Source organism: Cordyceps fumosorosea (assembly GCF_001636725.1).
Source record: "Cordyceps fumosorosea ARSEF 2679 chromosome Unknown scaffold_13, whole genome shotgun sequence".
NCBI classification, from domain to species: domain Eukaryota; kingdom Fungi; phylum Ascomycota; class Sordariomycetes; order Hypocreales; family Cordycipitaceae; genus Cordyceps; species Cordyceps fumosorosea.
The window spans coordinates 796,152-807,188 of NW_017387313.1; the positions used below are offsets into that span (position 1 = coordinate 796,152).

General features: G+C 55.7%; 6 protein-coding genes across 6 annotated transcripts in view; 3 read left to right on the forward strand and 3 right to left on the reverse strand.

The window, feature by feature from the left end:
- Positions 1–475: 475 nt before the first annotated feature.
- On the forward strand, positions 476–812 carry ISF_05633 (ribosomal protein L36; the record flags this gene model as incomplete). The annotated part of the gene is made up of 2 exons (XM_018849238.1): positions 476–667; positions 723–812. 2 exons carry the CDS (start codon positions 476–478, stop codon positions 810–812), a joined length of 282 nt encoding a protein of 93 aa, XP_018703809.1.
- A 1,009-nt stretch (positions 813–1,821) lies between these two features.
- On the forward strand, positions 1,822–2,726 carry ISF_05634 (Acyl-CoA N-acyltransferase; the record flags this gene model as incomplete). The annotated part of the gene is made up of 3 exons (XM_018849239.1): positions 1,822–1,958; positions 2,037–2,366; positions 2,420–2,726. 3 exons carry the CDS (start codon positions 1,822–1,824, stop codon positions 2,724–2,726), a joined length of 774 nt encoding a protein of 257 aa, XP_018703810.1.
- Positions 2,727–3,068: 342 nt separating this feature from the next.
- Positions 3,069–4,926, reverse strand: ISF_05635 (inosine-5'-monophosphate dehydrogenase IMD2; the record flags this gene model as incomplete). The annotated part of the gene is made up of 3 exons (XM_018849240.1): positions 3,069–3,261; positions 3,313–4,258; positions 4,455–4,926. 3 exons carry the CDS (start codon positions 4,924–4,926, stop codon positions 3,069–3,071), a joined length of 1,611 nt encoding a protein of 536 aa, XP_018703811.1.
- Positions 4,927–5,732: 806 nt separating this feature from the next.
- Positions 5,733–6,539, reverse strand: ISF_05636 (Killer toxin, Kp4; the record flags this gene model as incomplete). The annotated part of the gene is made up of 1 exon (XM_018849241.1): positions 5,733–6,539. One exon carries the CDS (start codon positions 6,537–6,539, stop codon positions 5,733–5,735), a length of 807 nt encoding a protein of 268 aa, XP_018703812.1.
- A 2,808-nt stretch (positions 6,540–9,347) lies between these two features.
- On the forward strand, positions 9,348–10,268 carry ISF_05637 (metalloprotease 1; the record flags this gene model as incomplete). The annotated part of the gene is made up of 2 exons (XM_018849242.1): positions 9,348–9,599; positions 9,684–10,268. The coding sequence occupies 2 exons, from the start codon at positions 9,348–9,350 to the stop codon at positions 10,266–10,268; spliced, it is 837 nt and encodes a 278-aa protein (XP_018703813.1).
- Positions 10,269–10,570: 302 nt separating this feature from the next.
- The window catches only part of ISF_05638 (Acyl-CoA N-acyltransferase), a gene marked incomplete at both ends in the record, with an annotated part of 852 nt that continues 385 nt past the window's right edge, over positions 10,571–11,037 (reverse strand). The window contains one exon of the mRNA XM_018849243.1: positions 10,571–10,983. Coding sequence (XP_018703814.1) covers positions 10,571–10,983 — 413 coding nt within the window. The remainder of the gene's footprint in view (positions 10,984–11,037) is intronic.

The window sequence follows — 11,037 nt, forward strand, 5'->3', positions numbered from 1 at the left end:
GATTCCCACGGCCAGCCCTTTCCCTCGAGAATTTACTTGCAGTTTTGGTAGCTACAGCTCTGTGGTGGCCGTCACTGCCACCACGAGCGAGAATGGATGTTGTGCCATTACTATCTTAGCTATGTAGACGGATACTGGGGGTCGCTTCTAAGTTGTGTCTCGCGTTAGGACTGTATTATTTTTTAAAAACAAGCATTTCCTGTCTTTCTTATTGCTTATTGATTTCTTTCTCATCCCCCCCTTTTTTTCACCTTTTCTATCTGAAATCGACACGACTGCAGCTTCTTTCTTGTCTCGCCATCTTTTTCTGCTGGACTTCCTAATCGGGAATTCGTCCAGGTCACGTGCGCCTTGGTCCCCTTCACGATGTTAGCCCATCCCAGACTTTTTGCGGGCGATGCGAACGACAGCGCGGCAGACGAGAAATCCCAAGCCAACAAAGAATCCTCCCCCACGGAGCAGCAAAGAGCCAAAGATGGCGTCAATCTTCCGGACATTGGCGCTCTCCTCGCGCGCGTTCCTCCCTCGCGCGCCGACATCCGTACTCGCAGGCGGCGTGGTGTCGCCGTTTTCAAAAGTCCTGGCCCTCGGGGCGACGACGACGCAGCAGCAGATTCGGGGGATGAAGGTCCACAGCTCCGTCAAGAAGCGATGCGAGCACTGCAAGGTATGTTACTAGCCCTTTCTTTTGGTTGCAAGTTTGGGGCTGACGCTGGATGTAGGTGGTTCGACGCAAGGCGGGAAAGAGGCACAACGGCTACCTGTACATCATCTGCAAGGCGAACCCACGACACAAGCAACGACAGAGTTAGTGACGACGACTTCGGCGGTAGTCTTTCGACGAGGATGATGGGAAAAAAAAAGTACGAAATATAGACACTGGCGTGCGGCTTGGGCCTGGCGAGAGGGAGCAACCAGGGGGAGGAACAAACTTGTACGATTTACAGCACGGAAAGCGGGCATTGGGAAGAAAAGACATACCAGGCATCTTGGGCATAAGATCCTGATATTCCATGTATTTTTTACAAATTACTTTTTTTGGTTTGGGCGCGCTCAACCCCTCCTTCTCAAATTTTACATACCCCCTATATAACGCTCCATGGCGTCCCATTCCGTCTTGGCCGTGGACAGTAAATATCGTATATGTTGCTGGCAGTCGAGGCCACCCTTTATCAGTCACTTCGAACTTTCTTTTTTTTTTTCGCCCCAGGGAAGGACAGAAAAAGGACAGGGAAGCCGGACTCACTAGATCGGTGACGTGCCGGTGACGCTCCAGCTCGTCGCGGGCAAACTTTTGCGTCTCCCGCCGCGTCTGCGGGTTGCTGATGCCGCGACACCCGCGGAGAATGGTGCGGTAGAAGGAAAGGACTCTTGATCGTTGGAGGAACTAAAGGATGGGTGGGGGGGTTCAACTTTAAGCTCTTTTTCTGGAGGAAAAAGAAACATACGTGATCGAGGTTGAGGGCGCCGCCGATGCGCTTGGATGAAGGGCGTTGCGTGGCGAAGCCCCGGCTTTGGCGCGCGAGGCGTAGACAGAGAGCCATGGGGAGGGGGTATCACAGGATGAATTAGAATGTATACATGGAAAGAAAGAGAGTGAAAAGTAGTTGGCGAGAGGAGAGAGTTGAAGCTTGTAGGAAAAGCCGTTGGCAGCACAAGACAAGCCTGGGAGGTGGATCCTCGGGAATAGCCCAAGTCAAACCAGCACAGCGAATCTCAACTGACAACACAAGGTAGCAGGATTCTTTTTTTTTTTTTTTTTTTTTACGGAATCCTAGTAGATACTTTTCTCAACCCGGGTTGGGCATCTTTACGTTTATCATGGCCGCGGCTCCCCTGCCCACCAAGCGTCGCGCCGCGAGACGCGACGCGGCGCTCCGGGCCGCCGCCGACAAGGCCATCGCCGTGGCCAACAGCCTGACCGACGAGGCCTTTGTGTCTGCCTATATACAGCCCAGGTGTGTTTCGATTTTCTTCTTCGTGCGTGTCCCGCTGCCGTGAAAGAAGAAGAAGAAGGAGAATGGCTAACGGCGCAGCGAGTCCTCGTGGCCGACGTGGACGCACCCCCGGACTCGCGAGCCGCACGCGGTCAGCCTGCGCTCGCCCGGGCATATGCCCGCCACCGAGCTCGCCGCGTGCCTGGCGCTGATCGAGCGCACCAGCGGCGACGACTACCGCGCCGGCGGCGGTTGGGACCCGGCGGCCAAGGCCGCGGAGATGCGCTCGCGCGGCCTCCGCTACGTGCTCGTGCGCCACCCCGACGACGGCGGGGAGGTTCGCGGGTTCGCGTCGTTCATGTTCACATGGGAGGACGACCGGCCGGTCGTCTACTGCTACGAGATTCACCTCGCGCCGGAGCTGGAGGGGTGAGCACTACACCCACGCACGCGCTCGGCGCTGAACTGACGGGCCCTTGCAGGACAGGTCTGGGGGCGCTGCTGATGGGACACGTCATGGCGGTGGCGGGCCGCGTGGGCGGGATGACGGGCACGATGCTGACGTGCTTCGTGACGAATGAGCGGGCGAGGCGGTTCTACGAGCGCTTGGGGTTCGTGGTGGACGCGAGCTCGCCGAGGCCGAGGAGGCTGCGGGATAGGGTCGTTGAGCCCGCGTACGTTATCATGAGCCGCCCGACGACGACGACGGAGGGTAGTGGAGGTGTGGACGACGTGCCGCCCGACGAGGTTGACGGACATCGAGAGAAGAGAGCTAGAAAATCGACGTGAGCGCAGACACGACAGACGAGGAATAACGATGATATGATTATGGACACGACGATAGCAGAGCTTCAGGCAAGGGTTTCACTGGCAGGAGGGCAGCACTTCCGTACGACAGCATAACGGCGTAAAATTCATTTCATCATAGATAAAAGTGCAGGTACTATTCGCTGGCAAGTACGGGGAATATATATCAGTGCTGTGTAGCACATTCGAACATAAACTCTTTACGTGTCTAGTTGAACCATTCTTTTTCAAATACCCAACCAAAAAGACTCCGAAAAAGCAAACTGAAATTCGTTACTCTTCTTCCGTTCCATCATCCATCGTCCCAATGGCCATTCATTCCAGTTAAGCAAAGAGCTTCTTCTCATAAGACTCCATGTTAACGTTGCCCTCGAGCTGGGCGCTGGCAGTGCGGATCTCGAAGCGCAGAGTGCTGTTGCTAGCACAGGTGTGGAGCTCCTCCAGGCTGCGCATGCCGCAGTCCTGCATAGAGTGCTTGAGACCAGCAGCGAGGTACGGAATGAACTTGTTGATTGATCTAAACGAGTTGTCAGTAGGATTTTAACAGGTAGGAATAGGGGTAACATACCCTCGGTGAGCGACAGCACCGGAGACACCCTGGGCAACGAGGACACTGTCACCCTCGGAGAAGTAGCGGGCGGTACCAGCGTTGCTCTTCTGGCTGTCCTTGCCACCACTGCCGGCCTTCTTGTCCTGCATGGCATCAATGGAGCCCATGCCACGATAAGCCTTTACCAGCTTGCCCTCTCGGGAAACGAAGGAGGTGCCAGGCGACTCGGTGGTACCGGCGAGAAGACCACCCATCATGACAGTGGAAGCGCCAAGGGCAAGACCCTTGACAATGTGGCCAACGTTCTGAACACCACCATCGGCGATGCAAGGAACGCCGAAGCGGGCAGCAAATGCGCTGACGGCGTACACGGCGGCGGCCTGGGGGCGGCCAACAGCCATGACCTCCTGAGTGATGCAGGCAGAGCCACTGCCCATGCCGATACGGAGACCATCGACGCCGGCCTGAATGAGAGCCGCAGCCTGTTCACGGGTGACGACATTGCCACCAATGACGTCGAGGCCAGGGAACTCGTTCTTGCACCACTTGATCATGTCAACCTGGTACATGGAGTTACCCTGAGAGCTGTCAAGAATGACGACGTCGAGGCCAGCGTCGACGAGCTTCTTCAGGCGGGTCTTGTCCTCGGGACGAGTGCCAATGGCAGCAGCGCAGAGAAGCTGCTTGCTGTCGGGAAGCTTGGAGGCGAGGGGGAAGTGCTGGTTCTTGGTCAAGTCGGAGCGCGAGATCATCGAGACAAGGTTCTGAGCCTTGTCAACAATGGGAAGCTTGCCCTTCTTGGACTTTGCAAGAATCTTGTTGGCCTCGGCGAGGGTGACACCATCCGGAGCGGTGACAAGGTCCGTAACCATGACATCGGCAACGGTGGCGTCATTATCGTCCTCGAATTGGAGGTCGCGGTTGGTGACAATTCCGAGAAGCTTGGAGCCGAGCTTTCCGTCCTCTAATTGCGACATGTTAGCTAGTGAAAGACGGTTGTACATGTGCATTTTGTGGTGTAGGAAGAAATTTCAAGGTCATAGTAAAGGTAGTCCCCATGACAATAGTCTATACGGTGGAACGAAAGTTAAAAGTAAAAAGGTATATAATCATGTGAAGCGGGATTGGGCATTGAGCAAGAAGCAAAGCAGCGAACGTACCAGTAACGGGGAAGCCACCAAAGCCCCATTTCTCCTTGAGGGCCTTGGCTTCACCAACAGTGGTGCTGCGAGTAATAACGACGGGGTCGAGGATGAAGCCGTTCTCATAACGCTTCACCTTGCGGACCATGTCGGCCTGCTCATCGGGGGAGCAGTTGTGGTGAATGACACCGAGGCCACCCTGAAGAGCCATGTGGATGGCCATCTCGTGCTCGGTGACGGTGTCCATGGGGGACGAGACGAAGGGAGTCTTGAGGGTGATGCGCTTGGTGACGTGGGAGTCGAGGGAGACCTCGGAGGCGGGGAAGCCAATGTAGCCCGGGAGGACGAGGAAGTCATTGTAGGTGAGACCGCCGTGCTTGACCGTGTCCATGAGCTCATGGAGATCGAGGCCATCGAGGGTCTTGTACTCCTTGAGCACCTCGAGGGCGCTCTTGTGATCAAGGATCTTGGATCCGTTGATTTGAGCCATTGTATCGTCTGTCGGCAAGAAAAAAGGAGAGAGAGAAATTGCAGAGATGAGGAAACAAGTGGCGAGGTCGAAGGCGATGAGGCAATGAAACTAACTAGACGCGTTGTCTCGACTTGTTTGAATTGCTCCGACGCTTCTTCCCGAAAGAAAAAGAGGAAAAAAAGTTGGGCCAGGCCAGACGGTTGGAAATTTTTTTTCTATGGCGGACGAAGAGGGGCAAACAGGGTCCAGCTTTTTGGTGGGGTCCGCCTAAAACCTCAAGGTCGCTGCTTGGTAAGGCCTGGAAAATATCTACAGCCAGTGACACAGAGGAGGCTGCATTGAGGTCAAGGCTAATCATGATAAGTTGATGGAATGGATAGTGCTCGATATCCTCGGGATTGTGGTAATGGACCCGGTGCTGGACGAGACGGTTGCACCCGTTTCCTTGTAGCCTGCTCTGAATGGTTCCGCAAAGGACAACGTGCGGCGCCTGCAAACCGAGGAGCCCCCGCTGTAACCATATTCTCACTCGCTGTAATTCACCCACTGTGATTCGCTCACCGTCTTTCAGAGCTATGTACCATCACGACCGTCCCGTACGTTATCAACTTTTGGTATGCTTGGTTGCTCAATCATATTTTCCGGTTTCTTTTATTCAGTTGTGCTTTTATATACTCAGAGCATCTAAGGATGTGAAGGAGAGAAGGTTGAGGGAAGTTCGTGGCATTCATTGTTTTAATATACATCTCTGCTCAACACTGCCTGTCATCTTGCCTGATGCATCTCCCTCCCCCAGGACAATCATCATCTCCCAACTTGCTAATTTAGGCCACGTAGTTGACCGTGAGCTCACCTTTGCTCGTATCGTTACCGTCGTCCGTCGGCACGCTCCCGCACACGCGGCAGCCGTGGTTGCCAAGGGCGGCCAGGTAGTTGAGCGTCTGGCCCTTGTTGAAGCTGCGGTTACCAATGTTCTGGTAGAAGGCGCACAGGCGGCCCGTCACATGCCCGACGCACGCAATCTGCTGGCCGTTGGTCCACTGGCCCTCCGGCCCGGCGGCCACGGCGTCGCGCACCTTCTCCAGCGTGCCGGCCGGCGAGTGGCCGATGCCGCCAACGTTGCAGGTCGAGCTGCCGCGGCAGTTGATGCCCAGCGCGCGGGCGGCCAGCACCTCGGCGCGGACGCCGCGACGAGGACCCGGGTACTCTGCGGCGGCGCTGACGACGGACTCCTCGTCGCGCTTCTTGGCGTTGGTGACCATGTTGGCGGTGAGCTCGCCGTTGTTGACGTTGTTGCCCGGGTCGACGGGGACGGAGCCGCAGGCCTTGCAGCCGTGATCGATGATGTTCTGCACGAACTGCACCGTCTGGCCGATGGTCCACTCGCGGCCGGTCTTCTGGTAGAAGATGCACAGCGAGGGGTCGCCGATGGAGATGGAGGACTTGACGCACACGGCGTGCTCGCCGTCGCGCACCTTCTTGTTCTGGTCCATGCCGCGCAGCTGGCCCTGCGCCTGGCCGAGGAGGCCCTTGTTGCCGACGCAGAGGCCGGAGCCCTGGCAGTTGATGCCGAGAGCGTTGGCGGTGGCGGCGGTGGCGACGCTGGCCAGGAGGGTGGTGAAGGAGACCATTGCTGTTGAGATGGAGACTGGTTGGTTGTGTGGTTGTATAGTTGTGTATGCTGTTGCTAACAGGTAATCGGATGAAGACAACTGAGATGAAGTAACCTATACAGTCGGGGCACGGTCGGTCTTATATAGTAGTTGGGATGTCAAGTCAGCTCTTCATCAATTGCAATCTGTATATACCCTGCCATGTCTCATGTGGACTCTGGGTACGGAAGATGCCTTGGTTGGACCGAGCTGACATGCCGAGTTGCACCGGATCACTCCATTTTTACGACAACTGGGCCGCGACTCTCCACATGAATTGGAAATCACAGATGCATTTGGGCGGCTCGTGTACGAGATGTCGTCGCGCTTTGCGGTATAGCCTCGCCGCCCACGAGCGACGGCGATGTATCTCCGGGCATCCTAGTCCGTCGATCCCGGCGCCGCCCCGGCAGGCCCGGCAGGGGTACAATCTCGTCCACAAAATGGTGGTCAGCAATGATTTGGAAAGGACGGGAAAATGTAATCACGTCTGTCTTGTCACTTCATTCTTGATTCAGATTTGGGGCCAATACAAGACACTGACTGGGCTGTAAACATCTTCCCCCGCAAAAACTAAGGGGAATCTCCGCAAACTCGAATGACGTCGCCCGCTCGCTTTGTTTCTAGTCCATCGACCAGAACCCAACAGAACCGGACTCCTCCTCCAATCAGAGCGCATCGGTGCGTGGCCACATGGGAGCCGCGTGGGAGCTGGCCTTCTCGTTGGCGGGCTTTCCCTTCGTGTCAGTTCCCAGAGTTGTTCCGCTTCCACCTTGCCGTCAGAATATAGCGCGAGACAGAATGATGGGCTGGAACTTTCCATAGCAGCCTCAACGCTTCGACAGATGCAGCCTTGTAGGGCACAGCTTACAAACAGGGCTAAGGACATAAGCAGGGCGCAGCCGTATGAGCCACAAACGTCACCACACGAATATGTTGTGCCTTTACTTGACTACAGGGTGGGAAAGAATATCCGCATCGCGGCTAGACTTGGGAGTCCACGACGATAGCTACCCTGGAGTACTTGATCCGGTCAATGACGCCAGAGAAGCTTCCTGCAAGCGCGATTGGAAACCGTCGTCCTTGGTAGCGTCAAAATCAGTCTATCGGCGCTAAATATCTTCTTTTCCATCACCTAGGTTACGAAGTACCTTGCCTCATGTTGCGTTAAAAAAGCCGCGTGCCATGTACGCTGGCTTTCATTCGACTCGTTTGAGGCAATTGTCAATCACCAACAACCACACCGGCATTTGATTGCAGTTAAATGGACTATGCCTGTAAATCTCTAAATTAACGACAAATGTGACAGAGACCTGCCGAAACCGGGAGCAAGATAAACTTTGATATCAGCTGCAGAACTAGCGACTGATCTAACTGGTGGGAGCCATCAAGATGAAGATCACAGCCTTCACAGCCACCCCCAGAAACGGGTCCAAGTGGTGCAACCATGTACAATTCGGGAAGCTGACATGTATTATGCACCAATGAAGGAGTGAGCAGCATGTAGATCCATCATCCATGTAGAAACATGTTTTACCCAGGTACGTCCTACACTGCCACTGTTACCTCGACATTCTGCGAAAATATTGCCTGCCGCGGATCTGAGCTGGTAATCGGGAAAGTCAAGATCATTCAACAGCTATGAAATTACAAGCAGCTGGGCAGTTGGACCGTTGCCTTGATAATAAGTGATTGGCTGTAAAGCGACATCCTTCTGCACTGCAACGGTGTAAGGCCTAGCTCTAAGTTCTGGGCATTTATTAACAGATGGCGAGTCGTTTAAAAGCTCAAAACATCACTCTACGCGCCCAAGTCCATCGTCCAAGTCTCAAATAGGATGCCGATACCCCCGTCCACATATCTGCTTCCTATTAATACCTCCATTACATACGACGCCGTGATGCCTGCACACTAATATACGACACCCAGCTTTTATGCATGCCGACGGTCACATGTTCGCTTAATGCAGGGAGTTATTTCAAAGAGAACTACCAAAATTATCCTCAAAGGCTCGCTAGGAGAATACCTCCGATTCTTCACCTGTCCGTGCTGCGAACGCTCCTGCCTATTGGCGACGATACTCCTACAACTCATAAACAGCCATCCCTGAAAGTTGAGGTCATCACCAAGTCTAGGCCCAAGAGGCAAGCAAGGAAGGGACAAGAATGCGCAAATCCATTTACTTTTCTGGCGTAGCAGTTTGGCTTTCTAGGTTGGATCAGGAAGGTCCCCCGGGGACGATCATCTTGGCCGACGAACCGAACAAGAGCAAGTTACGCTACGGCAAACATGATAAAAAAAAAAGCAAAGAATAAAAGCTCCGACGTTTCTTTGGCTGTGGATCCCGGGACATGATCCCGTTCTTCATGGCAACGCCTGGTATTATTCTACTTTAATCTAGAAGGCCGCCGTCCCCGCCGCCAAGGGTCGTCTAGTCTGAAAGCCGCCTGGCGCTCTTAGAAGCAAGAAGCGACCTCCCCAATGGAGAAGGTTGTGTTTATTTTTCTCTCGAGCTCACGGCAGCGGTTATAGTTGCAATGCTGGACGATCCCGGGAGACCCTCTTCTCTCGTATCAAGTCTGAGGGCAGGGCGCGGTGTTCGGCCGATGACGAGGTGAACAAATTGGCAGAAACGAGAGAGTACAACTTGGCGGAACTATATAAAGGTACCAAGATGAGAAGCTTCAAGATGTTCTGAGCTGCTCAATCACTGGTTCTGCCAACACTCAAAGTCCCAAATACCTGCTTTCTGCCCTACTCCCCCCCCCTCCGGAACGGCAAATCAACATGGCTCTGAAGAAACTCCTTGCTGTTTCCGCCACCATGGCTGTGGCGGTCTTAGGTGCCGCTCTTCAAGCCGCCGATGAATGCGATTCAGGCGAGCCGAGCGCTGAACTGGTCGCCGCCGCGGTCCAGATGGCCGCCAACGACAAGGTCGCCGCGGCCTTTGCGTCCACGGAGAAGCGTGCCGACGTCGACGTCCCGACCTACGTCCACGTCATCTCCTCCTCCAACTCCGAGTCTGATGGCAACATTTCTGTAAGACAGTAACAAGCTCGACCCTCTCCAATGAGCCGCCTCCGGCGTGTCCTGACTCATCCTGTTTTGTCTCGCCCCATGTAGGACGACAAGGTGCGCGCCGGCATCGACGTGATGAACACCAACTACGCCGGCTCCGGCTTCAAGTTCACCCTCAAGGACATCGACCACACCATCAACGCCGACTGGACGACCACGGAGAAGAAGGCGATGAAGGACAAGCTGCACAAGGGCGACTTCAAGACCCTCAACCTCTACCTGCTGCCCAGTTTCATCCGGAGCGAGGACGACAAGACGTCGCTTAACGGCCGGTGCACCTTCCCGGACTCGAACTCCGCGAGCGCCCCGAAGCCGGACGGGTGCATCGTCCGGACCAAGGCCTGGGACAACAAGCAGACGACCACGCACGAGGTCGGCCACTGGCTCGGCCTCTTCCACACCTTCCAGGGCGAGACGAGCAGCAAGTCGTGCGACGCGAACAACGACTACGTCGACGACACGCCGGCCATGAAGAAGGATAGCAAGGACTGCAGCGGCGACGCCGACACGTGCCCGTCGGCCGGCAAGGACCCGGTCACCAACTTCATGAGCTACGCGGCCTGCCGCACCAAGTTCACCTCGGGCCAGTTTACCCGCATGAAGACCATGTATAACAAGTACCGCGCGTAATTCTGTGCGAGGGGATTGCTGCACGTGGGGATGTGCTTGGCGTTGCAGGCGTGGAGCGTTGGAGGGAGGCGTACGGAGTGATGGCGCATGACGGAGCGAGCATGAAATCGTGCATGTTATGCGTGGATGAAAGATTTGAGATGTATATGGTGTGTCGAGTTGACGATTATTCAAGTTGACTATTTTCTAGCCGATGAGTACATAGTTGTCAATGATTGAAATACAAGACGTTACGAAACATACAAAATGTAGTCGAAGCCGGCACGTTCAACACAGTCAAGCCGGGCCTGCCCCTGGCCGCTTCACTCGTCGGGCTTCCTCGGCCACCGCCAGAACATGTTGGCGCCGTCGATGCCCTTGAGCGGGTTTCCCTCGCCGCTTGTCGCGTTGCCGTGCTGCTCGTCGAAGCCGCAGGCGCGATAGAAGCCGTCCATCTTCCACGCGCTCACCACCGATGCGACCACGCCATCCCGCTGCGCGCGGTCCAGCCCCCACGCGACCAGGCGGCGGCCGACGCCGCCACCCTGCCGGTCCGGGTGCACGGCAAGCGCGTCGAGGTACCACGACTCGGCGCGGTCGCCGGTCCAGGCGGACGGGCCGAAGCACGGGTAGGCGCGCTCGATGGCGTCCTCGCGCGTCGGGTCCGCGGCGCGGTTCGGCCACAGGTATGCGTGGACGCCCATGGCGGCGGCGGAGAGGGGGCGTAGAAGGTTTCCTGGGGTAAATGAGCGTCTGATTTTTTGCGAGAGATGCAGCAGCACGGCGGACG